This window comes from Bos taurus, chromosome 3 (assembly GCF_002263795.3).
Source record: "Bos taurus isolate L1 Dominette 01449 registration number 42190680 breed Hereford chromosome 3, ARS-UCD2.0, whole genome shotgun sequence".
Taxonomy (NCBI): Eukaryota; Metazoa; Chordata; class Mammalia; order Artiodactyla; family Bovidae; genus Bos; species Bos taurus.
The window spans coordinates 45,645,348-45,671,006 of NC_037330.1; the positions used below are offsets into that span (position 1 = coordinate 45,645,348).

Consider the following 25,659-nt stretch of genomic DNA (forward strand, 5'->3'; position numbering starts at 1 on the left):
GCTTCCTAGATGACGCAGTGGTAAAGAATCTGCCTGCCAATGCAGGAGACGGAAGAGATGCTCGTTTGATCCCTGGGTCAGGAAGATCCCCTGGAGTAGAAAATGGCAACCCCGTCCAGAATTCTTGTCTGGGAAATCCCATGGACAGAGGAGCCCGGAGGGCTACAGTCAGTGGGTTCCAAAAGAGCTGGACATGACTGAGCGGGTACACACACACATAACCTGAAACTAACACTAAATCAACTCAATGAAAATAATAAGCATAATGCAATGAATTAATTGACTGCCGCTGTAAAGAAAGAGTACAACTTTAAAAATAATTCTAAAATAAAAATATTAAATAATGTTATAAATAATATATGCAAATACCATTACTCTTCCAAACTACTAAACTATTGATAGGAGTACTTAAGTAAAAGCTGAACATGATATATAAATAATTTGATGTTTGTTTGATAAAATAATGATTGATTTTTGACTTTTAAAGAATTATAAATCTATTTTTCAACCAAATTAAGCAAAGGTTAGGAGAGCAGAGTAAAATAGTATGGTATTTTTCAAAAATGTTTTTCCTATAATTTATATGTGTATATATTTCTGTAATATATATGTGATTTTTGAAATATCAACTCCATAGTCTACCTTTATTATTTAAATCCATACTTAGATTATACCTTTCCATTTAAACACGGGCATATGATTTAGAACATGTAATAGAAATGTATGTAGTATGTAGTAGAAAAGGAATAAATCACATAGAGGATAGCATGAGGAGGATCAGGAGACCAGCTACTTTAACTACTTTTGTTTTGTCCTGTATTGTCAATCCTGTGCTGTCCCCACATCTGCAGTGACTTTGCCTCATACACTTTTGCACATGTGAGACAGACAGACTACAGAATGATTCTAGATCTCTCTAGGGGGCAGTTTTTTCTTAGTTCAGTTAAGTATAACAATAGTGCTTCAAATAAATAATTTGGAAATAATAGCTTGCTGTGGATTTTCTTATCAATTTCATCAGTGTCTTAAAATTTCTCCATATAGATTTAATACTTGAAATTTTTATGTTGACATGTCTTTGATCATTTAGTTGACTTATTAAGAAATCATATATTTATCACATTTAAATAACCAACTACACTCTCATTGCCTCTCAAATTTAACTAATGAATTGCTGCAAAAGGATAATGAAGAATGCATCTTTCTACTAATTTCCCAAAGTTTGAAAAATAACTATAAATAGAGAATTAACTGCATGTCAAATCACTTCCTTTCCACTGATATTAAAGAGTTTTAGGAACAATTTAGAAAAATTAAAATTCCAAGGTTCTAAAGGCTGGATGGCATCACTGACTCGATGGACATGAGTCTGAGTGAACTCCGGGAGTTGGTGATGGACAGGGAGGCCTGGCGCGCTGCGATTCATGGGGTCGCAAAGAGACGGACACGACTGAGTGACTGAACTGAACTGAACTGAAAGTTTGACTCTAAATCTTAAAATGAATGAGGCTCAGAGGATTAGTACTTAAGGTTGCTGCCTCAATTATGAATTTTTAGGAATACATTAGATTATGAAACTGGTATCAGAAAACAGTACTTGTTTTTCACAGTAAATGTTCTATGGGATTATATTAATACCCATTAAACATACTGTTTTGCATGGCATATACTCCTTGCACTGTACTTTGAATTTCCTTTTTATACTTTTAGTTAAGAACAGAACTGAATTATTCTTTAGATTTTTCTTTAACTGTATTTTTCAGGTCTTTTATATCAGCTCTCATTTGAAATAGCCTATTTTTGTCCCATCATCATATGCTATTTATATACTATCATTTGCTATTTTTACTTATTTCCATAATTTATTGAATAGACATACTTCAAATCAAATTGACCAGTGCTTATAACATAATAAAAAATACACTGATATAGTTCAAACAATCAGGTATTATGAGGCTGCATTAAGTAAACTAGTAAAATTATTTGAATGACATCAACATGTTTTGTTAAATGCTGCAGTCAATAATTTAAAGAATTGTGAGTGAAGAAGGAACATGATTACTTGAGTTAGTGATTATTTTAATAAGACAAATAATCCTACGGTATCTTCAACTTGAACATGGAATTGCTAGAAGCTTTAAACTTTTGATGTCCACAGTTATATTGGCGGAGGATATAGAGACACATGCACACTAAAAAATAATAGAATGTTATGTCTTTTTTCAAATAATATATTTTTGTGATGCATCTTCCCATCTATCAAATAGATAAGTATAGAAGAAGAAAAAATTAGGTGTAGTCCTCATATTAAAATCAATTACTGCAAAAAAGTGCATAAATTGAAATGTGAGATTAGGTATACTCTATGCTGCAAAGAGCAATATTGCATAGGAACCTGGAATGTCAGGTCCATGAGTCAAGGCAAATTGGAAGTGGTCAAACAGGAGGCAAGAGTGACGTTGATATTCTAGGAATCAGTGAACTAAAATGGACTGGAATGGGTAAATTTAACTCAGATAACCATTATATCTACTACTGTGGGCAGGAATCCCTTAGAAGAAATGGAGTAGCCATCATGGTCAACAAAAGAGTCTGAAATGCAGTACTTGGATGCAGTCTCAAAAAATGACAGAATGATCTCTGTTCGTTTCCAAGGCAAACCATTCACTATCACAGTAATCCAAGTCTGTGCCCCAAACAGTTAACACTGAAGAAGCGGAAGCTGAATGGTTCTATGAAGACCTACAAGACCTTTTAGAATTAACACCCAAAAAAGATGTCCTTTTCATTATAGGGGACTGGAATGCAAAAGTAGGAAGTCAAGAAACACCTGGAGTAAAAGGCAAATTTGGCCTTGGAATACCGACTGAAGCAGGGCAAAGACTAATAGAGTTTTGCCAAGAGAACGCACTGGTCATAGCAAACACCCTCTTCCAACAACACAAGAGAAGACTACACATGGACATCACCAGATGGTCAACACCGAAATCAGATTGATTATATTCTTTGCAGCCAAAGATGGAGAAGCTCTATGCAGTCAGCAAAAACAAGACCGGTAGCTGACTGTGGCTCAGATCATGAGTTCCTTATTGCCAAATTCAGATTTAAATTGAAAAAAGTAAGGAAAACTACTAGACCATTCAGGTATGACCTAAATCAAACCCCTTATGATTATACACTGGAAGTGAGAAATAGATTTAAGGGACTAGTTCTGATAGATAGAGTGCCTGATGAATTATGGATGGAGGTTCATGACATTATACAGGAGACAGGGATCAAGACCATCCCCATGGAAAAGAAATGCAAAAAAGAAAAATGGCTGTCTGAGTAGGCCTTACAATAGCTGTGAAAAGAAGAGAAGCAAAAAGCATAGTAGAAAAGGAAAGATATAAGCATCTGAATGCAGAGATCCAAAGAATAGCAAGAAGAGATAAGAAAGCCTTCCTTAGTGATCAATGCAAAGAAATAGAGGAATACCACAGAATGGGAAAGACTAGAGATCTCTTCAAGAATTAGAGATACCAAGGGAACATTTCATGCAAAGATGGGCTCAATAAAGGACAGAAATGGTATGGACCCAACAGAAGCAGAAGATATTAAGAAGAGGTGGTAAGAATACACAGAAAAACTGTACAAAAAAGATCTTCATGACCAAGATAATCACGATGGTATAATCATTAAACCAAAGGGCCAGATATCCTGGAATGTGAAGTCAAGTGGGCCTTGGAAAACATCACTACGAACAAAGCTAGTGGAGGTGATGGAATTCCAGTTGAGCTATTTCAAATCCTGAAAGATGATGCTGTGAAAGTGCTGCACTCAATATGCCAGCAAATTTGGAAAACTCAGCAGTGGCCACAGGACTGGAAAAGGTCAGTTTTTATTTCAATCCCAAAGAAAGGCAATGCCAAAGAATGCTGAAACTACCACATAATTGCACTCATCTCACACGCTAGTAAAGGAATGCTCAAAATTCTCCAAGCCAGGCTTCAGCAATACGTGAACTGTGAACTTCTAGATGTTCAAGCTGTTTTAGAAAAGGCAGAGGAACCAGAGATCAAATTGCCAACATCCGCTGGATCATGGAAAAAGCAAGAGAGTTCCAGAAAAGCATCTATTTCTGCTTTATTGACTGTGCCAAAGCCTTTGACTCTGTGGATCACAATAGACTGTGGAAAAGTCTGAAAGAGATGGGAATATCAGACCACCTGATCTGCCTCTTGAGAAACCTGTATGCAGGTCAGGAAGCAACAGTTAGAACTGGACATGGAACAACAGACTGGTTCCAAATAGGAAAAGGAGTATGTCAAGGCTGTATTTTATCACCCTGCTTATTTAACTTCTATGCAGAGTACATCATGAGAAACGCTGGGCTGGAAGAAGCACAAGCTGTAATCAAGATTGCCTGGAGAAATATCAATAACCTCAGATATGCAAATGACACCACCCTTTTGACAGAAAGTGAAGAGGAACTAAAGAGCCTCTTGATGAAAGTGAAAGTGGAGAGTGAAAAGTTGCCTTAAAGCTCAACATTCAGAAAACTAAGATCATGGCATCTGGTCCCATCACTTCATGGCAAATAGATGGGGAAACAGTGGAAACAGTGTCAGACTTTATTTTTTTTGGCTCCAAAATCACTGCATATGGTGATTGCAGCCATGAAATTAAAAGACACACTCCTTGGAAGGAAAGTTATGATCAACCTAGATAGCATATTGAAAAGCAGAGACGTTACTTTGCCAAAAAAGGTTTGTCTAGTCAAGGCTATGGTTTTTCCAGTGGTCATGTATGGATGTGAGAGTTGGACTGTGAAGAAAGCTGAGCGACAAAGAATTGATGCCTTTGAACTGTGGTGTTGGAGAAGACTCCTGAGAGTCCCTTGGACTGCAAGGAGATCCGACCAGTCCATTCTGAAGGAGATCAGCCCTGGGTGTTCTTTGGAGGGAATGATGCTAAAGCTGAAACTCTAGTACTTTGGCCACCTCATGCAAAGAGTTGACTCATCGGAAAAGACTTCTGATGCTGTGAGGGATTGTGGGCAGGAGGAGAAGGGGACGGCAGAGGATGAGATGGCTGGATGGCATCACCGACTCAATGGACGTGAGTTTGAGTGAATTCCGGGAGTTGGTGATGGACAAGGAGGCCTGGAGTGCTGCAATTCATGGTGTCGCAAAGAGTCGGACATGACTGAGTGACTGAACTGAACTGAACTGATGTCTTATGTCAGTTGCTTTATAAGTTAATCATGCAAAAGACTGGAGGAATGAATGAGAATACTGTTAACAATTAGTGCAGTTCAGCAGAGCAAACCTGCACTATCCCAAGAAAAGTGGCTTATATGAACACCAAGTGTATTATTACACTCCCAGTAGGTAAGGATTTAATTAATCAAACAAACACTGATTGAGCATTGATTAGAATTAAGCATTGTTGTAGGCTGCTTACACATACTACATGTCCTGAAATTCCTTAGTGACTTGATAAGGCGTATGCATTTACATTAGCATCTTTAGACTAATAATCCATCTCCATTAATATTCCTTGTTTGGTTCCGAAGGTGAGTAGACCTTAGTATGAAAAACAGGATCAGATGGGGGGGCAATGTAGAGTCATAATACCTATACTTGCATAGCGCCTCAATGCTTTTTTGTAATATCTCATTTAAAAATATTGATAACCATTAAGACGTGTAAAGTTCTAATATTTTCCCCATTTTGGGCTTAAGGAAATGAAGGATCAAAATGCTTCTAAACTGATGGTTAATTAGACAAACTCCTTTAGCCCTGCACAATGTTAGGTACTGTACTTAGAAATTGATCATACTCAAAATAACCCTCTAGATAAATGTTATCATCTTCATTGTATGTATGAGTAACAAGAGGCTCATACAAGTTCATATATAATAAAGGGCAGATATAGAGTAAAAAGCCTCAGATTCCTTTATTTCACAAACCCTCACTTGCCCAACCTAATATTAGGTCATTATTACAAAGTCAAAGTAAACTTGAATTTTCTGGCTGCAACCTCCCAGTGTTACACCTTGGTGTCTGAACCACAGATACCTCAGTTACTGTACCTTGTTGCTGTTGTTAGTCGTGTAGTCATGTCTGCCTCTTTTGTGACACCACTGACTGTAGCCCTCCAGGCTCCTTGGCCCATGGGATTTCCCAGGCAAGAATACTAGAGTGGCTTGACATTTCTTCTCCAAGGGATCTTCCCAACCCACCCAGTTGAACCCAGGCTCTTCTATGTTGCAGAGGATTCTTTACTGCTGAGCCACCAGGGAAGCAGTCCAAGGGACTTTCAAGAGTCTTCAACACCACAGTTCAAAAGCATCCATTCTTACCACTTAGCCACTAGGAAAGCCCCGGCATAGAAACATTCAATAGTAGATAGGGGACTTGGACCACTGTCTGCTAGTCTCTACATAAGCAAACCATCAGGGGCTGCTGGGGAGTTTGACTGCTCTGGGGTAGTAGGTACCAAAAGCTTTATGCATGGTAGAGAACTGGATTCAACTACCCCTGGTAGAAAGTTTGAAAAAAAAAAAAAAAAAAGAACAGGGCTTGGGCTGGTATGAAGCTGCAGAGAGCTATCTCTCAGTGTTTTAGGCATGTGCCTAGTGGCCCAGTAACTTGCTTCTGTATTGTCTGTAAGTATTACCTGGAGACTGGAGCTCTGGGCCTCCAATAAGAGACTTGGTTCTGCAGTGGTGGAGAGGGAGAGGAGTGATACGGGGTGGAAAGTATTGTGTACTTCATGTAAGAAGCAGGAGGGTAAGTGCAAAAACAGAAAATTTTTTCTCACTGTAAGTCTAAAACCTAAAGTTCAAAACAACATTAGAAAAACTAGTTCAACCAGTTTAAAAAACTAGTTAACCAGTGATAATCAAAAGACTCAAACTACAGATGATTTTATCCTAATGAAACCAAATAATATCATATTCAGGCCTTTTAAAATAAATAGAAAATAATATCCACATAACTAAGGTAAAATTATTAATAAAACTGAATTTGATATGAAATACTTGATTAGAAATATTGACTGAAATAGAAATACTAGTAAAACTTTAAATTTAGAACTGGATTAGAAATTGGTGTAGAGCAGTCTTAAAGCAGTCTTAAGGCAGTTGTAGTAGAGGGTTTTCCAAAAGAAAGGAAAGATATAAGTTCCTCATTTAGAACACGATTGTAATATTCTGAAATGCCAAGGTTCTTGAAAGAATCAGCTTCTAGGGGAAAAAAAAAGATTATTCTAAAATCAACAATCTCATTAGTATCCATAGATGTTAGAAGCCAAGAACACAGTGTTTTAAAGGAGTAGGATAAAGAACTGTATTTCTCCCTTAACAATACAAACATGAATAAAGATATTGTAAGCATTTAAAATCTAAAGTGGTTTGTCATTCACCTTGTTATAAGAATACTTAAAAAAGTTATTCTTCAGCATGATTGATACAAACTTGGAATGAAAGAGGGATGTAAGAAATGATGATGCAAGGAAACCAGAAAAATATAGTCATAAATAAAATCAACTATTGACCATAGATAAGAATGACAGCTCATTTTGGGGTGTGAAAAATAAAGATAGAGATAAAAATGTTACATAAAATTGACAAGGAAGGTGGTTGAGGTGGGAGTCAGGGGTCAGGTAGTCAGGGGTGCTAAGGGCTTTTTGTATTGAGAGAAGAGAAATACTTGATAACTTGGGAATATATTTTTTAAAACATTGAAATATCTGTGTTAAAAATTAAAAGGTAATCACATAAAATCTAGAAATGTAATTTGTAAGCAGTCATAGAAACGAAGATGGCTGAGATGGTAGAAAACTTAATCCAGTGAGAGACAGAAAAGGGAAAATAAAAATCAAGAGCATGAGGAGCAAATACAAAGCATAGGAAACAGGAAACACAAGGCAGATAGAAGAAATAAATGCAAATACATTATTAACCACAAAACTAACTTTTATCAAGTTTACCTATTAAAACATAAGAGGCTCTATTATGGATTAAAAATAAATACTTCAAACAACTATAAGATGTTTAGAAGAGAAATACATTATTTTAGCAAACTTGAAAATAATCTGGTTGAAGCAAGAAATACTATGTAAATACTAACCATAATAAGTTAATGTAGTGGTATTTATATGTAACAAAAGTGGACTTTCAGAGAAAATATGTTATGGTATGGGGAGGGAGGAGGGAGGAGGGTTCAGGATGGGGAACACATGTATACCTGTGGCGGATTCATTTCGATATATGGCAAAACTAATACAATATTGTAAAGTTAAAAAATAAAATAAAATTTAAAAAAATAAAAAGAAAATATATTAATAAAAATAAAGAGAAAAATAAGTAATGAAAAGAAGAATAAACATTCTTAAAATTACATATACATTACAACATGGCCTGACTTAAAATTTTTAAGAATTATTTGAATTAAATGTATTAGATTGATTTAATGAATGTATAAAAGTTTCTGTATCCAACTAGTAGAGTGAGTGTGACCTTTTCAGGCACCTGTGGAAAGAACATTTATCCAAATTGACCATGTACTTTCAGAAATATATATATATGTGTGTATGTGTGTATATAGTTTCCAGTTAAATCACACAGACTACATTTTTTTTTCTACAACACAACTAAATTAGATATAAAATATCCAAGACAGGAGGAGAAGGGGACGACAGAGGATGAGATGGTTGGATGGCATCACCAACTCTATGGACATGAATTTGAACAAGCTCCAGGAATTGGTGATGGACAGGGGAGCCTGGCATGCTGCAGTCCATCGGTCACAAAGAGTCGGACATGACTGAACTGATATTTTCATGAACTGAACTGAAAATATCAAAATATTATCAAAATGAAGGCAATAACAACAGATTTAAACCACATTTATAAATAATGCATGGGTTGAAGAGGTTGTCACAATAGAAATTATAAAATACTTAGACTGAATAACACAATTTCCATTGACAACCTGTAAAATGTAGCCAAGTGAGTTAAGTCATTCAGTCGTGTCTGACTCTTTGTGACCCTATGGACTGTGGCCTACCAGGCTGATCCGTCCATGGGATTTTCCAGGCAAGAATACTGAAGTGGGTTGTCATTTCCTTCTCCAAGGAGATCTTCTCCATCCAGGGATCAAACAAGGGTCTCCCGCATTGCAGGCAGATGCTTTTTACCCTCTGAGCCACTGAAAATTTGTGATTTTACATGTTTATAACAAAAAAGATAAAGATAAGCAGGTTTCATTTCAAGATGCTACAGAGAGAGGAAACAGGTTGGGGAGGGATGTTTTAGTGGTGGTGGGGTGGTAAATTATGAAAAAAATGGAAGACAGATAATGCAAATAATACAAATGAAAGCAAAAATGATGATGGCCTACAAAGAAAACCTGACTCTTTGAAAATAGATTAGTAAATGATTATCTGGCCATATCATATAGTAACCTGTATATTTCAGTTACAGCTGCCTTCTAATTACTGTTCTTTTATTATTTTATTGAATTGCTTATGAGTAGTTAATCATACTTAAGTAGTTAATCATTTTCTAGAAAAATCATGGTAGCAAGCGACTGGAGCTGATAGAATAGGGGAAGATCTCTCTAGTCTACCATATCTCCGTCACTCTCTGTTGCCTGCCTGCTCTCCTTTCATCCCCAGCAAGCTGTAAGATGGATTGCCTGGCCCCTGACAGCGTTATTTTCCAACCCCAGCAATGAAAATATATTTGAGTGACTGACTAGATGCTTGCAGTGTCTGGGTGCTAAGGACACAGTGATGAACAAGATAGGAATGATACTAACCCTCAGGTAGCTTATTGCTTACTGAGAAAGACAGACTATTAAGCAAATTATAATGAAGTGCTGAGGGGAGCAGTCAGACAGTACTGTGGGAGCCAGTAGCTAGGAAACCTAACAGATTTCCTAACCTATCAGGGAGGGTAAGCAGAATTGAGAAAGTGAAATTTAAACTGAGTCCTGAAAGGTATACATCATGTCCAGTAGAGTGAGGAATAGGTGAGAATTCAAGGCACAGAGAACAGCATGAGCAAATCCCTGAAGGCACATAAGTGTTTTTACTGATTAGTTTGAACCTGCATATGATTTTGGATCAGTAAAGTTGCTCACGACCAAAGTATACACACCTATGCTTTCAAATTGTTTTGTCAACCATTTATTTCAATTGTAGCCTTAAAGCATGAGTAGAACACATAGCCTAATCATAATAAAAATATGAACCATAATGTAATAACAATAATTTAGGAATCAGTTCTGCTGTGTATAAAATGAACAATTGTAGCTAACTTCGAAGAGTTTGGGAAGCTGAAGATATAAAGGGTTAAGCACTCAAGAGAGTGCCTTATAAAGAGAAAGTGTTAACCCCTGGAGGTTATCATCATTGATTTACTCAATCTTCACAATAAATTGTTGAAATAATTATTACTCTCTGAATTTTAGAGCTGACATTTAGAGAGGTAAAGTCTTCTCCACAATAACATATGTCATTTTTTTTTTTTTTTTAAGATTTAGTTAAGGTGTTATTTTTCCTCCCTTCTGGGATAAGTTTTCTTTCTCACTGGTTCCAAGAGCACCGTATATAAAAATGAATCCTACACATTGGCAGATTGCATTGTAATAATTTTTCTGTGTTTAAGACGTATGATTGTTCTGTTACCCAGGGAACTACTTACTGGAAGGTCTATGTTTGTCTTACTCATACTTGTGTCTAGTGCATAGCGGGCACATGAAGATATTTACTAAATTAAGGTGAAAATTGAATAGAACAGAACATTCTGATTTCACATCATATAATATTTTTACCATGCCAGTTATATATTACAACAATGACTCTTTTAATAATAAGAAAAATAATGCAGCAACATTTTTAAAAAATCACTAAGTGCATTAATAATTAACTAAAAATGTGCCATTGAATGAAGTTTTCCTTTATTTCTGATATGTTTGAAATAGACTTCCCACTTTTAGTGTCCCTTGTTTAATTGTTGTGGAGAAACTGTCAGGTAGCCCGAGAATATTTCTTTTCAAGGGATGAGGGCAGGGGATAGTATGTACTCAATGTTTCTTTTGACTTCCTTCACAAAAGGAAGCACGTTATCAGGAAAATTACATAGAAGCGTCTCCTGGAAGCCATGTAATTTGAGGTAACGTAATTTTGGATGCACAAATAACAATCTCTCTCCATTCAGGCATTCAAAAGGTAACCAGACTGGTATATTGCTAATTAAATAACTCAAAGAAATTGAAACCAGTGAAGTGAAAAACCAGTGTTTTATTTGTGTTAAGATTTCTCTTAGACCTACACTGATGAAATAATATCCCTTTTGAAATGACCAGAAATTATGTTTTATTCTATAATAAAATCAAGTTAAAATACTTGCAAAAATACTTGCACTCTTATGGGATGTGTAGGATACAGCTAATCTTTTAACATATATCCTTCAACTGGTGGAGATATTCTGAAATTTCCAAAAATATTTTGTTTGTCATGATTTCCCTATGGTTTACATTTGCTATTTCTTGGTTAGTAATAACAAGTAGAGCAATTGGGGAAGAATTATAGCTACCAAATATTTCCATTTGTTTTCATTGTGTATCATTTCATAAAGTAAGAAAGATTAAAATGAGAAAAACTTACCCTCAAATTAGAGTTGGTAAATATCTTTGCATTTACTGTCTTATGTTCTTTTCCATTTAGAGAGGACTATATAATTATTAGAAATTTATACTCTTTCTGTCTCCTTAATGTGAGGAGGCTTGGGGAAAAAATCACCCCCAAGTGAAATACTGGCATCTCTCTGTCTCAGTCTTTAAAATCAGGATAATTTCTCCCTTGCCTCAAAATGTGAAAATTATAGGGGAAACAATAATAGAGTCAATATGGAGTGATGAAAGAAATGCCCTTTCCAGATGGGTGAAAATTTAGAAATCACAGGACAATTATGCAAGGAGATCTATTTTAAATACCCCTCAAGAAGATTATTCACTTAGAAATAACAGATAGGTAACCGTCCTTATGTATCAGTGAGAAAGAACTATGTATGGTACTCATTTATTGAAGCCTATCACTGGAGTTCAGAGCACAGGAATTTTGAAATTAATCAGAATCTTGTTGGGTGCCTACTATGTGTTATAACTCCACTGTGCCCTGACATTCACTACAGATGGGAGGAAAAACACTCAGATTAGCTTTGCACTTATTAACTCATTCAGTCCTCATAGCAGCCTTCAGTTCAGTTCAGTCAGTCAGTCGTGTTCAACTCTTTGCAACCCCATGAATCACAGCATGCCAGGCCTCCCTGTCCATCACCAACTCCCAGAGTTCACTCAGACTCACGTCCATTGAGTCAGTGATGCCATCCAGCCATCTCATCCTCTGTCGTCCCCTTTTCCTCCTGCCCCCAGTCCCTCTCAGCATCAGAGTCTTTTCCTGCCGGGGGCCGGCATGAGGACCTCCACCCATGGCAAAGGTCATGAGGAAGGAGGCTCGACATACGAAAAGGCGGGATTGAGCCTCAGGAGTCCCCTTGGAAAATTCTCGAGCATCTACCCCCATAACCAGAGCCTGCCTACTTTACTACTTTGTGCTCTCACCTACACCTCTGACTTTATGGGGGGCTGTCCCCCACCACCTCTTTCTGAGAAGGAGTCAACTTAGAGCTCCAGTTAATAATAATTCCTGGGCGTGATAGGAGTGTTTCAACCTACAAACTCCTCTGAAGGTTCTCTAGGCTGCCTGACAGGCTTGTCCAGCCACATGTGATTGCTCACAGCCTCCCAACCATGAGAGGCACGAGATGCTTTAAACCTTCTAAAAACAGGTTCTTTAGAGAAGTTAGAAAGCTATAAGTATAATGGGCTGATTAGAAATTGTATTGGTGAAGGGTTTTTCATTTGTTGAGCCAATGTTTACTGCTAAGTCTCCACATCCTCTGCCCTTATACACATTAATGAATATATAGAAGAAATAAGTATTAACCTTTGATATTAATCATGTTGGACCTTAGGCTAAGTAAATTCTTTCCTTAATTAAAACCCATTATACCCTCACCCTATAGGAATGTAACTTTATCTGGTACCTTTGGAAGGTGGTGTCTGTTTCAAAAATAATCACCCCGGGAGAAGTAAGTGTTCTGGTTGACTGACCACTGTTAACAAGGAGAGGGTCATAAATTGTTAGCAGGCCCCCCTGGCCAGAAGATGATGTAACACCCCTAAGACCTCTGTATACATTTGTATGAAGCACCTGACTTTAATAAAAGTCAGGACTGCTGTCCCTGCGTGACTTTTGTATAACACCTCAGTGTATAAAAACAGACCCTGGAAAATAAAGAATTGGGATCAGTTCCTCAAAATATTGGTCTCCCCATATCGTTCTCTCTCTCAAACTCTGGCTGAGTTTCCATCTGGAGCGCAGAGCCCGCCATGCTTACTAATTATGCCTGGGCTCTAAGATCTGACTGGGGAGGCCTCAGTGTCTTCTCTCCTTCGGGAGAATGGAAGGATGCCTGCGGCCTACGTAAGTGGTGCAAACTTCTTATCTTGAAGTTTTATTGGTTTCCCGCGTAAACCAAGCTACTCAGCCTCTTTTCTGCACTAAATTTTCCTGCTGAGCTATCCTCATTCTATTACTCTTTATATCTCTAATTAATATCTAGTTAAAGCCATTGTATTCACCGACGACGTCTCTCCTTTGAATTTCACTGGATCCACCGGGACTGGACCCTGGCATTTTCCAATGAGTCAACTCTTTGCATGAGGTGGCCAAAGTACTGGAGTTTCAGCTTTAGCATCATTCCTTCCAAAGAATACCCAGGACTGATCTCCTTTAGAATGGACTGTTTGGATCTCCTGGCAGTCCATGGGACTCTCAAGAGTCTTCTCCAACACCACAGTTCAAAAGCGTCAATTCTTTGGTGCTCAGCTTGATTCACAGTCCAACTCTCAAATCCATACATGACTACTGGAAAACCATAGCCTTGACTAGATAGACCTTTGTTGGCAAAGTAATGTCTCTACTTTTTAATATGTTATAGCAGCCTTCAGTTCAGTTCAGTTCAGTCTCTCAGTTGTGTCCGACTCTTTGTGACCCCATGAATCACTGCATGCCAGGCCTCCCTGTCCATCACCAACTCCCGGAGTTCACTCAGACTCACGTCCATCGAGTCAGTGATGCCATCTAGCTATCTCATCCTCTGTTTTCCCCTTCTCCTCCTGCCCCCAATCCCTCCCAGCATCAGAGTCTTTTCCAATGAGTCAACTCTTCACATGAGGTGGCCAAAGTACTGGAGTTTCAGCTTTAGCATCATTCCTTCCAAAGAAATCCCAGGGCTGATCTCCTTCAGAATGGACTGGTTGAATCTCCTTGCAGTCCAAAGGACTCTCAGGAGTCTTCTCCAACACCACAGTTCAAAAGCATCAATTCTTTGGCACTCAGCCTTCTTCACAGTCCAACTCTCACATCCATACATGACCACAGGAAAAACCATAGCCTTGACTAGATGGACCATTGTTGGCAAAGTAATGTCTCTGTTTTCAATATGCTATCTAGATTGGTCATAACTTTTCTTCCAAGGAGTAAGTGTCTTTTAATTTCATGGCTACAGTCAAAATAATAGGATAGTGAAAGAGGAACTCCCCAGGTCAGTAGGGGCCCAATATGCTACTGGAGATCAGTGAAGAAATAACTCCAGAAAGAATGAAGGGATGGAGCCAAAGCAAAAACAATACCCAGCTGTGGATGTGACTGGTAATAGAACCAAGGTCCGATGCTATAAAGAGCAATATTGCCTAGGAACCTGGAATGTCAGGTCCATGAATCAAAGCAAATTGGAAGTGGTCAAACAGGAGATGGCAAGAGTGAATGTCGATATTCTAGGAATCTGCGAACTAAAATGGACTGGAATGGGTTAATTTAACTTAGATGACCATTATATCTACTACTGTGGGCAGGAATCCCTTAGAAGAAATGGAGTAGCCATGATGGTCAATAACAGAGTCCGAAATGCAGTACTTGGATGCAATCTCAAAAATGACAGAATGATCTCTGTTCGTTTTCAAGGCAAACCATTCAATATCACAGTAATCCAAGTCTGTGCCCCAACCAGCAACGCTGAAGAAGCTGAAGTTGAATGGTTCTATGAAGACCTACAAGACCTTTTAGAACTAGCACCCAAAAAAGATGTCCTTTTCATTATAGGGGACCAAAATGCAAAAGTAGGAAGTCAAGAAACACCTGGAGTAACAGGCAAATTTGGCCTTGGAATACAGAATGAAGCAGGCAAAGGCTATTAGAGTTTTGCCAAGAAAATGCACTGGTCATAACAAACACCCTCTTCCAACAACACAAGAGAAGACTCTACACATGGACATCACCAGATGGTCAACACCAAAATCAGATTGATTATATTCTTTGCAGCCAAAGAGGGAGAAGCTCTATACAGTCAACAAAAACAAGATCAGGAGCTGACTGTGGCTCAGATCATGAGCTCCTTATTGACAAATTCAGACTGAAATTGAAGAAAGTAGGGAAAACAACTAGATCATTCAGGTATGACTTAAATCAAATCCCTTATGATTATATAGTGGAAGTGAGAAATAGATTTAAGGGACTAAATCTGATAGAGTGCCTGATGAACTAAGGACAGAGGTTCGTTACATTGTACAGGAGACAGGGATCAAGACCATCCCTATGGAAAAGAAATGCAAAAAAGCAAAATGGCTGTCTAGGGAGGCCTTAGAAATAGTTGTGAAAAGAAGAGAAGAGAATAGTAAAGGAGAAAAGGAAAGATATAAGCATCTGAATGCAGAGTTCCAGAGAATAGCAAGAAGAGATAAGAAAGCCTTCCTCAGTGACCAATGCAAAGAAATAGAGGAAAACAACAGAATGGGAAAGACTAGACATGTCTTCAAGAAAATTAGAGATACCAAGGGAAGATTTCATGCAAAGATGGGCTTGATAAAGGACAGAAATGGTATAGCAGCCTTAAGAGATGGCTATTACTGATCCCAGTTTACAGTTTGAGGAGACTCATGCATGGAGATATTAAAGTCTTTATTCAAGTACTTTACCATGAGAATGATAGAGGTCAAGAGTCAGCCTCAAGAGTGTACTTTTAAAGCCAGACCTCTAAATATATTGCCCTCTGAGAGGAAGTTTACAAAGTTTTATTTAGATACTCACTTCATTGGTAAAAACTACTGCTATCAAACTAAGGGAAGGGGAGCAATCAGGTGCAATAATAAGTGGAAAAAGAAAAAAATACTGACCCATCTTCCGTTTATGAGTCCATTTTTGCTCACCTGTCAAATTTCTGTTAAGGACATTTATTTTGGTTTTGATTTTAATTTTGAATTTCTTCTTTTTAAAAATTTCTCTTTTTTAACCAAATTTAAGTTTCCTGGTGAAGTCACATTCTTATAAATTTTTTGAACATGTTCACTGTAGTTTTTCTGTATAAAGTCCATTTGTGATAACAACATGTACTGAATTATGTATTCATATCTATATTTTCTGAGTTATTGGCAGTTCTTAGTTAATGACAGACCTGGGATTTTTGATCAGAAGCCAGGCCTTGTATATGAAAATTTGTAGACATTGTGGTTGACTTATTTACCACAGAAGGTTCACCATTTCATTTGGTAGGTAGACAGGAGTGAGACCATATCACCCTTATCTAAATCAGGAGCTGAGCTGACTCAGGCTGGGTTGCATGTCTACCTCTGGTCTGCTCGACTTGCAGAGTATAACCCTCCATAAGTTTCAGCTGTCTGCTAAGATGTTGTCTAGGACTTTCTCTCCTTTAGCTACCCCTGTACTCTAGTTGTTTCATTTGGTCCATCAGAGTGCAGAAGGCTCCCTTCTGCTTTGCATGCATGCCAAGTTGCTTTAGTCGTGTCTGACTCTTTGTGACCCTGTGGACTGTAGCCCTGCAGGTTCCTCTGTCCATTGGATTCTCCAGGCAAAGATACTGGGGTAGATTGCCTTGCCCTCCTTGGGATCTTCCCGACCCAGGGATCGAACCTATGTCTCCAGGGCATTCTGCACTGGCAGGCGGATTCTTTACCACTGAGCCACCTGGGAAGTCCCCCTTCTGCTTTATAGAGACTTTTCTTTTTAATTGTTGTTTATTTTCTTAGTCTTTTTCTTATGAAGTATAAGAATTAAGCTTTTCTATACTTTCTTCTCGGAGAAGGCAATGGCACCCCACTCCAGTACTCTTGCCTGGAGAATCTCATGGACAGAGGAGCCTGGTAGGCTGCAGTCCATGGGGTTGCTGAGGGTTGGACACGACTAAGCGACTTCACTTTCACTTTTCACTTTCATGCATTGGAGAAGGAAATGGCAACCCACTCCAGTGTTCTTGCCTGGAGAATCTCAAGGACGGCGGAGCCTGTGGGCTGCCGTCTATGGGGTCGCACAGAGTCAGACATGACTGAAGCGACTTAGCAGCAGTAGCAGCAGCATACTTTCTTCTGCTTCAGGTTTCTAGCCTCTTACATTCCCCAAACCCTGTGTTGCTCTAGTCCTAGAAGATTACCTAAGACCTCTCTTGCTCTTTCTTCTGAGCCTTGGTCTTCTATCTACAAGATTCCTCATTTTGCTAAGAAGTCACCGATTCCCTCAGGATAAAAGTAACTCCTATTCTATCATCTCACTTCTCTGATGTTCTCTTTTTACTTGCGATCATGGCTCCTGTAGTCAGAGTTACTTCAGAGGCTATCCAGTGCTTCCAACATATTTTTGAAAAGTTATCCTTCAAAAACTAGTCTGTCACAATCAGAAACAGATGCCATAAATTATTTACTGAATGTCTACGTGTCAGGATAGTGCTCACTGCTGGTTATACATGGTAACATGTGTCTAAAATATTTAAAACAGTTAAAAAGTTATATGTGTGCATTTTTATATCTGACCTATTCTCTGACTCAAGAACTGATGTTCTGCTGACTAATATGGAAACATGACACACATGGTAAATGATTTTCTTAGTAGCATGCAAAATGTGATTCAGGAGCTCAGAGGAGGAAAGCTTAAGTTGGCCCAGAGAGTGGAGTAGGAAAAGTGAGTCAGGAATGCTTCCTAGAAGAAGTGTGACCTTAGGCAGAAATTTCAAAGATTGAGAAAGAGTTAGTCAAGCATAAATTGTCATCGACTGGACCCAATATGACTTCTAAATATCCTATATTAGTACTTAAAATATGTTTATTTCTATTAAAAGCATAAGTGAATTTGAAAACTTAAAAATACATTTGAGGATGTAAAAGCTATCTTAAAAATTTTAACCATGCCAATTGATTTCTCCATAGGTATTCAAAGCAATGAATATCCCACAAATCAGGAATCCTTCTCTGCCTCCCCCAGAAAAAATGCCTGAAGCCTATTCTGCAAAGATTGTTCTTTTGGGTGCTGGGCCTGCAAGTATAAGTTGTGCTTCGTTCTTGGCTCGATTAGGCTACAATGACATCACTATATTTGAAAAACAAGAATACGTTGGTGGTTTAAGGTAATTCCTACATTTATTTCATGTTCATAGTGTTAAAAATAATGGGGTAAAACAATTATGAATATTGTTGGTTTGTAATCAAATAGGAACTTCAGGTTCACAGATGGTATTTTTAACTGTTCTTTTTCCAAATGCTCAAATTTTGATTTCATTATTCACTTTAAATTTGCAGTTGGCTTTAAGTAATATTTATTTTAAAATTTCTCTGTCTAGTTCTGTGAATTTAAGAAAATCACAGCAAAATATTTTATGAATAGAGGAAACAATCATATGAAAGCTTATTTCATCCCTGTCAATCTTTCCTTTAATGGAGATGTATGTGAGTTTTGCAAATTAGAGATGGGGAAACCTACCTCCACAGAATATTGGATGATTCATTTCAGTGTGTATGTAGATGTGTTGTCTTGGTCATGTATTTTCATTCTCCAATCTCTTAAGTCTTGCATTTGATTACAATTAAGTTAGAGACTACTAAGAATGTTCCATTTTAATGTACATTTATGCAGTGTTTTATCTCATAAGTACCATATTATGATTTGCTATTAAACAACATCATTGTTGTAAACCAGGATTCATCACATAAACATTTATTCCCTTGAAGTTCCACACACAAGTATGGAAAATATTCACTGTGTATAAGTGATTTTCAGATATTCATATCAGGCTTGGACAATGGATGGAGTTTACTTTATTTAAGATAAATGGATTCTGTAGAATAAATAGTGGAAAAAAGGCAGTCTTTTCAATGAGTGATGCTGGGCAAGTTGGACAACTCTATGTAAGTCATTAAACTTAGAACACTTCCTCAAGCCATATATATAAAAGTAAACTCAAAAGGGCTTAAAGACGTAAATAAAAGATATGACACCATGAAACTCCTGCAAGAAAACATAAGCAAAGCATTCTCTATCTGGTATAAATCTTACGAATATTTTCTTAGATCAGTCTCCCAAGGTAAAATAAATAACAACAATAACAACAAAAATAAGTAAATATAACCTAATCAAGCTTGAAAGCATTTGCATAGCAAAGGAAATATTCCACAAAACAAAAATACAATCTGTGGAATGGGAGAAACTATTTGCAAACAATATGACCAACAAAATTTAATTTCCAAAACAGCTCGTACAACTCAGTGTCAAATTAAAATAAAATAAATAACCCAATCAAAAAATGGGCAGAAGAACTAAGTAAACATTCCTCTAAGAAAGGCATACAGAAAGCCAACAGGCACATGTAAAGATGCTCAACATTAATAATCATTCAGTTCAGTTCAGTTCAGTTGCTCAGTCATGTCCCACTCTTTGCGACCCCATGAATCGCAGCACACCAGGCCTCCCTGTCCATCACCAACTCCCGGAGTTCACTCAAACTCACGTCCATTGAGTCGGTGATGCCATCCAGCCATCTCATCCTCTGTCCTCCCCTTTTCCTCCTGCCCCTAATCCCTCCCAGCATCAGAATCTTTTCCAGTGAGTCATCTCTTCTCATGAGGTGGCCAAAGTATTGGAGTTTGAGCTTCAGCATCATTCCTTCCAAAGAACACCCAGGACTGACCTCCTTTAGAATGGACTGGTTGGATCTCCTTGCATTCCAAAGGACTCTCAGGAGTCTTCTCCAACACCACAGTTCAAAAGCATCAATTTTTTGGCGCTCAGCTTTCTTCACAGTCCAACTCTCACGTCCATACATAACTACTGGAAAACCATAGCCTTGACTAGATGGACCTTTGTTGGCAAAGTAATGTCTCTACTTTTCAATATGCTATATAGATTGGTCACAACTTTTCTTCCAAGGAGTAAGCCTCTTTTAATTTCATGGCTGCAGTCACCATCTGCAGTGATTTTGGAGCCTAAAAAAATGAAGTCTGACACTGTTTCCACTGTTTCCCCATCTATTTGCCATGAAGTGATGGGACCGGATGCCATGATCTTCGTTTTGAATGTTGAGCTTTAAGCCAACTTTTTCACTCTCCTCTTTTGCCTTCATCAAGAGGCTTTTTAGTTCTTCTTCACTTTCTGCCATAAGGGTGGTATCATCTGCATATCTGAGGTTATTGATATTTCTCCCGGCAATCTTGATTCCAGCTTGTGCTTCTTCCAGCCCATCCTTTCTCATGATGTACTCTGCATATAAATTAAATAACCAGGGTGACAATATACAGCCTTGATGTACTCCTTTTCCTATTTGGAACCAGTCTATTGTTCCATGTCCAGTTCTAACTGTTGCTTCCTGACCTGCATATAGGTTTCTCAAGAGGCAGATCAGGTGGTCTGGTTTTCCCATCTCTTTCAGACTTTTCCACAGTCTATTGTGATCCACACAGTCAAAGGCTTCGGCATAGTCAATAAAGCAGAAATAGATGTTTTTCTGGAAATCTCTTGCTTTTTTGATGACCCAGCAGATGTTGGCAATTTGATCTCTGGTTCCTCACATAATCATTAGAGAAATGCAAATCAAAACGACAATGACAATGGCAATTACAAACCTCACTCTGGTCAGAATGGTCATCCTTCAAAAGTTTACAAATAACAAATGCTGGAGAAGTAGTAAAGAAAAGAGAACTGGTCTGCACTCTTGGTTGGAATGTAATTTGGTGGAGCCACTATGGAAAATAGTATAGAGGTTTCTTAGAAAACTAAAAATAGAGCTACCATATGATCCTTCAGTTCCATCCCTGGACAGATATCCACAAAATATGAAAACTCTAATAGGACAAAAATGTACGCATCTTAGTGTTCCTAGCAGCACTCTTTACAGTAGCCAAGATATGGAAGCAACCTAAGTGTTCATTGACAGATGAATGGATAAAGGAGGTGCAGTAAATATACATACAATGTAATATTACTCAGCCATAAAAAGAATGAAATATTGGCATTCACAGTAACTTGGTTGGACCTAAAGATTATCGCACTAAGTGAAGTAAGTCAGACGGAAAGAAACAAATATTACATGATATCACTTATATGGAAACCTAAAAATAATTCAAATAAACTTATTTACAAACCAAGACTCACATAGAAAACAAACTTATGGTTACCAGAGGGGAAAAGGAGGGTGAGAGAAATGAATTAGGAGCTTGGGGTTAGTAGATACAAACTACTCTACCTAAAATAGATAAGCAACAATGATTTACTGTGTACCATGGGGAACTTATTTCAATATTGTGTAATGTCCTATAATGGAAAATAATCCTAAACATTATAAAATAAATAGAACTTTATAGTAACATGTATTTTATTTAGGATCATAAAAAATTAAATTTATTTTAAGCAGGGACTGGATATTCCTTAAAACATTTGATGTGAAAATGAACAAGAATTTGCATGATAATTTGATAGTATTACTCAGTTTATTTTTCTTTTTCCCTAAGTGTGTTTTTGCAAAAGAAACTCATTGATTATAAAAATATATCCAGTTGGCATATCTGTTGCTTTACTTAGCATTTAAATTTTGATGGCTACTGAACTATTTTTCAAGCAACAGATTTGTCATATTTAATAATCAGAGAAAAAATTAAATCAAGTTGTGACTAAAATTTATGTTGTTTTTACATTTTATGGCACCTTTAAATATGTATTAATAGATATATAAATATCAACATTGGTATAATGACAATATGCTAAACTACAAGTAAGCTATTATTAATATAAAACTATTAGACTAAATCATCAAGCAAAAATATCACATAGTATGAAGATGCTTTAGACAGGATATGAAGCTTAAACTGAAGAATAAATATCCTGATAGCCCAGAAGCAATTATTTTTCTGTATTGATGTTTCACTACGTTGAGTTTTAAGGTATCACACATACTTTGTAAATTTTTCTCCTGGAGAGTAAAATACCTAACATATTATTTTGCTGGAATTATTTAGGCTTTTATTTTTAATGGCATTTTACCACAGCTTCATTAATTAGGAAAAACATAATCTATTAGCAACATATATATATATATATATATATATATATATATACATATATACACACTGTACTTTTTTTTCAAATATACACGTCAATGAATATGTGAGCTAGTTTAAAAAATATGAACTTAATTATTGGGTAGCTGTATAGACTAGAAATAATCTTTCTACACTTTAATTGCATTTGCACAAGAAGCTTTAAAAGGAACAATCCCTGTTTGTGAATTATTGTGTTGACAATTTTGGTAGAAGGTTTTTGTGGTAGTTAGCATCTCTATTTTTTTTTTAATTTTAATTTATTTTTAAACTTTACAGTATTGTATTGGTTTTGCCAAATATCGAAATGAATCCGCCACAGGTATACATGTGTTCCCCATCCTGAACCCTCCTCCCTCCTCCCTCCCCATACCATCCCTCTGGGTCGTCCCAGTGCACCAGCTCCAAGCATCCAGTATAGCGCATCGAACCTGGACTGGCAACTCGTTTCCTACATGATAGTATACATGTTTCAATGCCATTCTCCCAAATCTTCCCACCCTCTCCCTCTCCCACAGAGTCCATAAGACTGTTCTATACATCAGTGTCTCTTTTGCTGTCTCGTATACAGGGTTATTGTTACCACCTTTCTAAATTCCATATATATGTGTTAGTATACTGTATTGGTGTTTTTCTTTCTGGCTTACTTCACTCTGCAATCCAAAAGTCCACAAGCAATAAATGCTGGAGAGGGTATGGAGAAAAGGGAACCCTCTTACACTCTTGGTGGGAATGCAAACTAGTACAGCCACTATGGAGAACAGTGTGGAGATTCCTTAAAAAACTGGAAGTAGAACTGCCTTATGATCCAGCAATCCCACTGCTGGGCATACACACTGACGAAACCAGAAGGGAAAGAGACACGTGTACCCCAATGTTCATTGCAGCATTGTTTATAATAGCCAGGACATGGAAGCAACCTAGATGTCCATCAGCAGATGAATGGATAAGAAAGCTGTGGTACATATACGCAATGGAGTATTACTCAGCCATTAAAAAGAATTCATTGGAATCAGTTCTAATGAGATGGATGAAACTGGAGCCTATTATACAGAGTGAAGTAGGCATCTCTATTTTTTATGCAGGATATGCACTTCTAAATCATATAAATTGACATGAAACTTGTGTTTCTATGTATTTCCTAAACATATTCAGTGGGACAGATTCCCCTGGGTAATGACCAAGCATGTTTAAAAAAAAAATCTTTTATGATTTACTTTGTTTCCTTTGCCTTTGAATCTTCCCAGTCTCCAGGGACAATCAGGTCAGTTCAGTTCAGTCATGTCCCACTGTTTGCAACTGGACTGTTGTATGGACTGTATCCGCCTCTTTGCAACCCCATGGACTGCATCACACCAGTCTTCCCTGTCCATCACCATCTCCTGGAGCTTGCTCAAACTCATGTCCATCAAGTCAGGGATGCCATCCAACCATCTCATCCTCTATTGTCCCCTTCTCCTCCTTTCTTCCATCTTTCTGAGTGTTAAGGTCTTTTCTAGTAATCAGTTCTGCATATCAGGTGGCCAAAATATTGGAGCTTCAGCTTCAGCATCAGTCCTTCCAATGAATATTCAGAACTGATTTTCTTTAGGGTTGATGGGTTTGATCTCCTTGCAGTCCAGGGACAATATGAAGTGTTTAATCCGTCTCCTTTGGATCGTGCCATGGTAGCAGCATGTGTCACTGCTGCAAGATTATAAAAACTGACACTGGAATTTAGCCAGAATCACACTGCAATACTTTTCTACTAATTTATTTTCTCATTTAAAGATACCTCTCATTCTCTTGTATCTTCAAAGTGGCTAAAAAAGATTAAATTAGCTTTGTATTTGAAATCAATTGCTTAAAGAGGTGATGTCAAGTTTTATCTTTCCTTTTCCTTTGCACGCAAACAGAATCTTCTAAACCTGGTGCACAAGTATCACAACCAGTTTGTAAAACATCACTAAGTTGGGTAAAAATTATCCAGGACTTAATCCCTATTGTATGGTGTCACGATAGTGTCAACAAATTTGTAAAATAATCAGTTTTGCTTTCCTTGAATTGTGGCTTCTCCCCCACCAGTATGTGAGTTTTAAAAGTTTAAAGGACTTGATATTATGATAACAAAGTTATATGAATGTGGTATTACATACAAATGTATACATGTATATGTATATATATATGTATACTTTCTGATTGTTTTCTATTATAAAATTAATATATATGAATTATGACTTTTTGTTAAATAGTGTAATTAGAATAATAACGTCCTTTGCCTTAGCTAATTTAGATGTTATGTTTTCACTATGTCTATTGCATTTCATGTTGACTAACAATAAAGAAATAGGGTTTAGGTGAAATAGTTTTATTTGCAGAAAGTATTTTGAGAACATGTGTGATGTAACACAAATTTAAAATGTGGTACCTGTGTCATAATAAACTAAAGCAGAGTTTTTTCAAAGTATGAGAATTGTGCTTTAAAAAGAAGGGAAGGAGGTTGTTTTTAATTAATTCCATTTAGATGAAAGAAACATGAACATACAAGAATAATTTTTTTTTTTTCAGGATATCTGAGCTCTCCACTGACTGACTGTACTAAAAGATTTGTGGCCACAAGGAAAGTTTCTTTTGAAACTTTCTTGTTAAAAGAGAACATATAGAATAAAAGGTTGTCTTTATAAATACAACAAACTTGAGATGTAACTATTCTAATTAAATTCCATCTTCTGTCCTCATATCACCTTTCTCAGTGTGCAGTCTTGAGGGTAAGCTCCCTCTCTCCCGATTTTCCTTCCTTCCTTCTTTTATTCCTTCCTTCATTTTTTATTTATTTATCTCCTACTATGTGCTGGTCATTACCTTAGCCCATCGAGTTACAACGGTAAATAAAGCAAAGTGCCTGTTCTCATGGGAGCATATGTTCTGGTAGTGAGTTGTTTAAGTCACTCAGCCATGTCCGGCTCTTTGCAACCCCATGGACTTCAGCATGCTAGGCTTCCTTGTCCTTCACTATCTCCTGGAGATTGCTCAAACTCATGTCTATTGAGTCAATAATTCCATCCAACCATCTCATCCTCTGTCACTCCTTCTCCTCCTGTTCTCTGTCCTTCCCAGAATCAAGGTCTTTTCCAGTGAGTATAATCTTCTTATCAGGCAGCTAAAGTGGTGCTTCAGCTTCAGCATCAGTCCT

The 25,659-nt window shown here is 37.3% G+C and overlaps 1 protein-coding gene across 3 annotated transcripts in view; it reads left to right on the forward strand.

Moving 5' to 3' along the window:
- The window catches only part of DPYD (dihydropyrimidine dehydrogenase), a 922,445-nt gene that overhangs the window by 237,011 nt on the left and 659,775 nt on the right, over positions 1–25,659 (forward strand). For all 3 annotated transcript variants that reach the window (NM_174041.2, XM_059881513.1, XM_059881517.1), the window contains 1 exon segment: positions 18,333–18,529. In NM_174041.2, coding sequence (NP_776466.1) covers positions 18,333–18,529 — 197 coding nt within the window.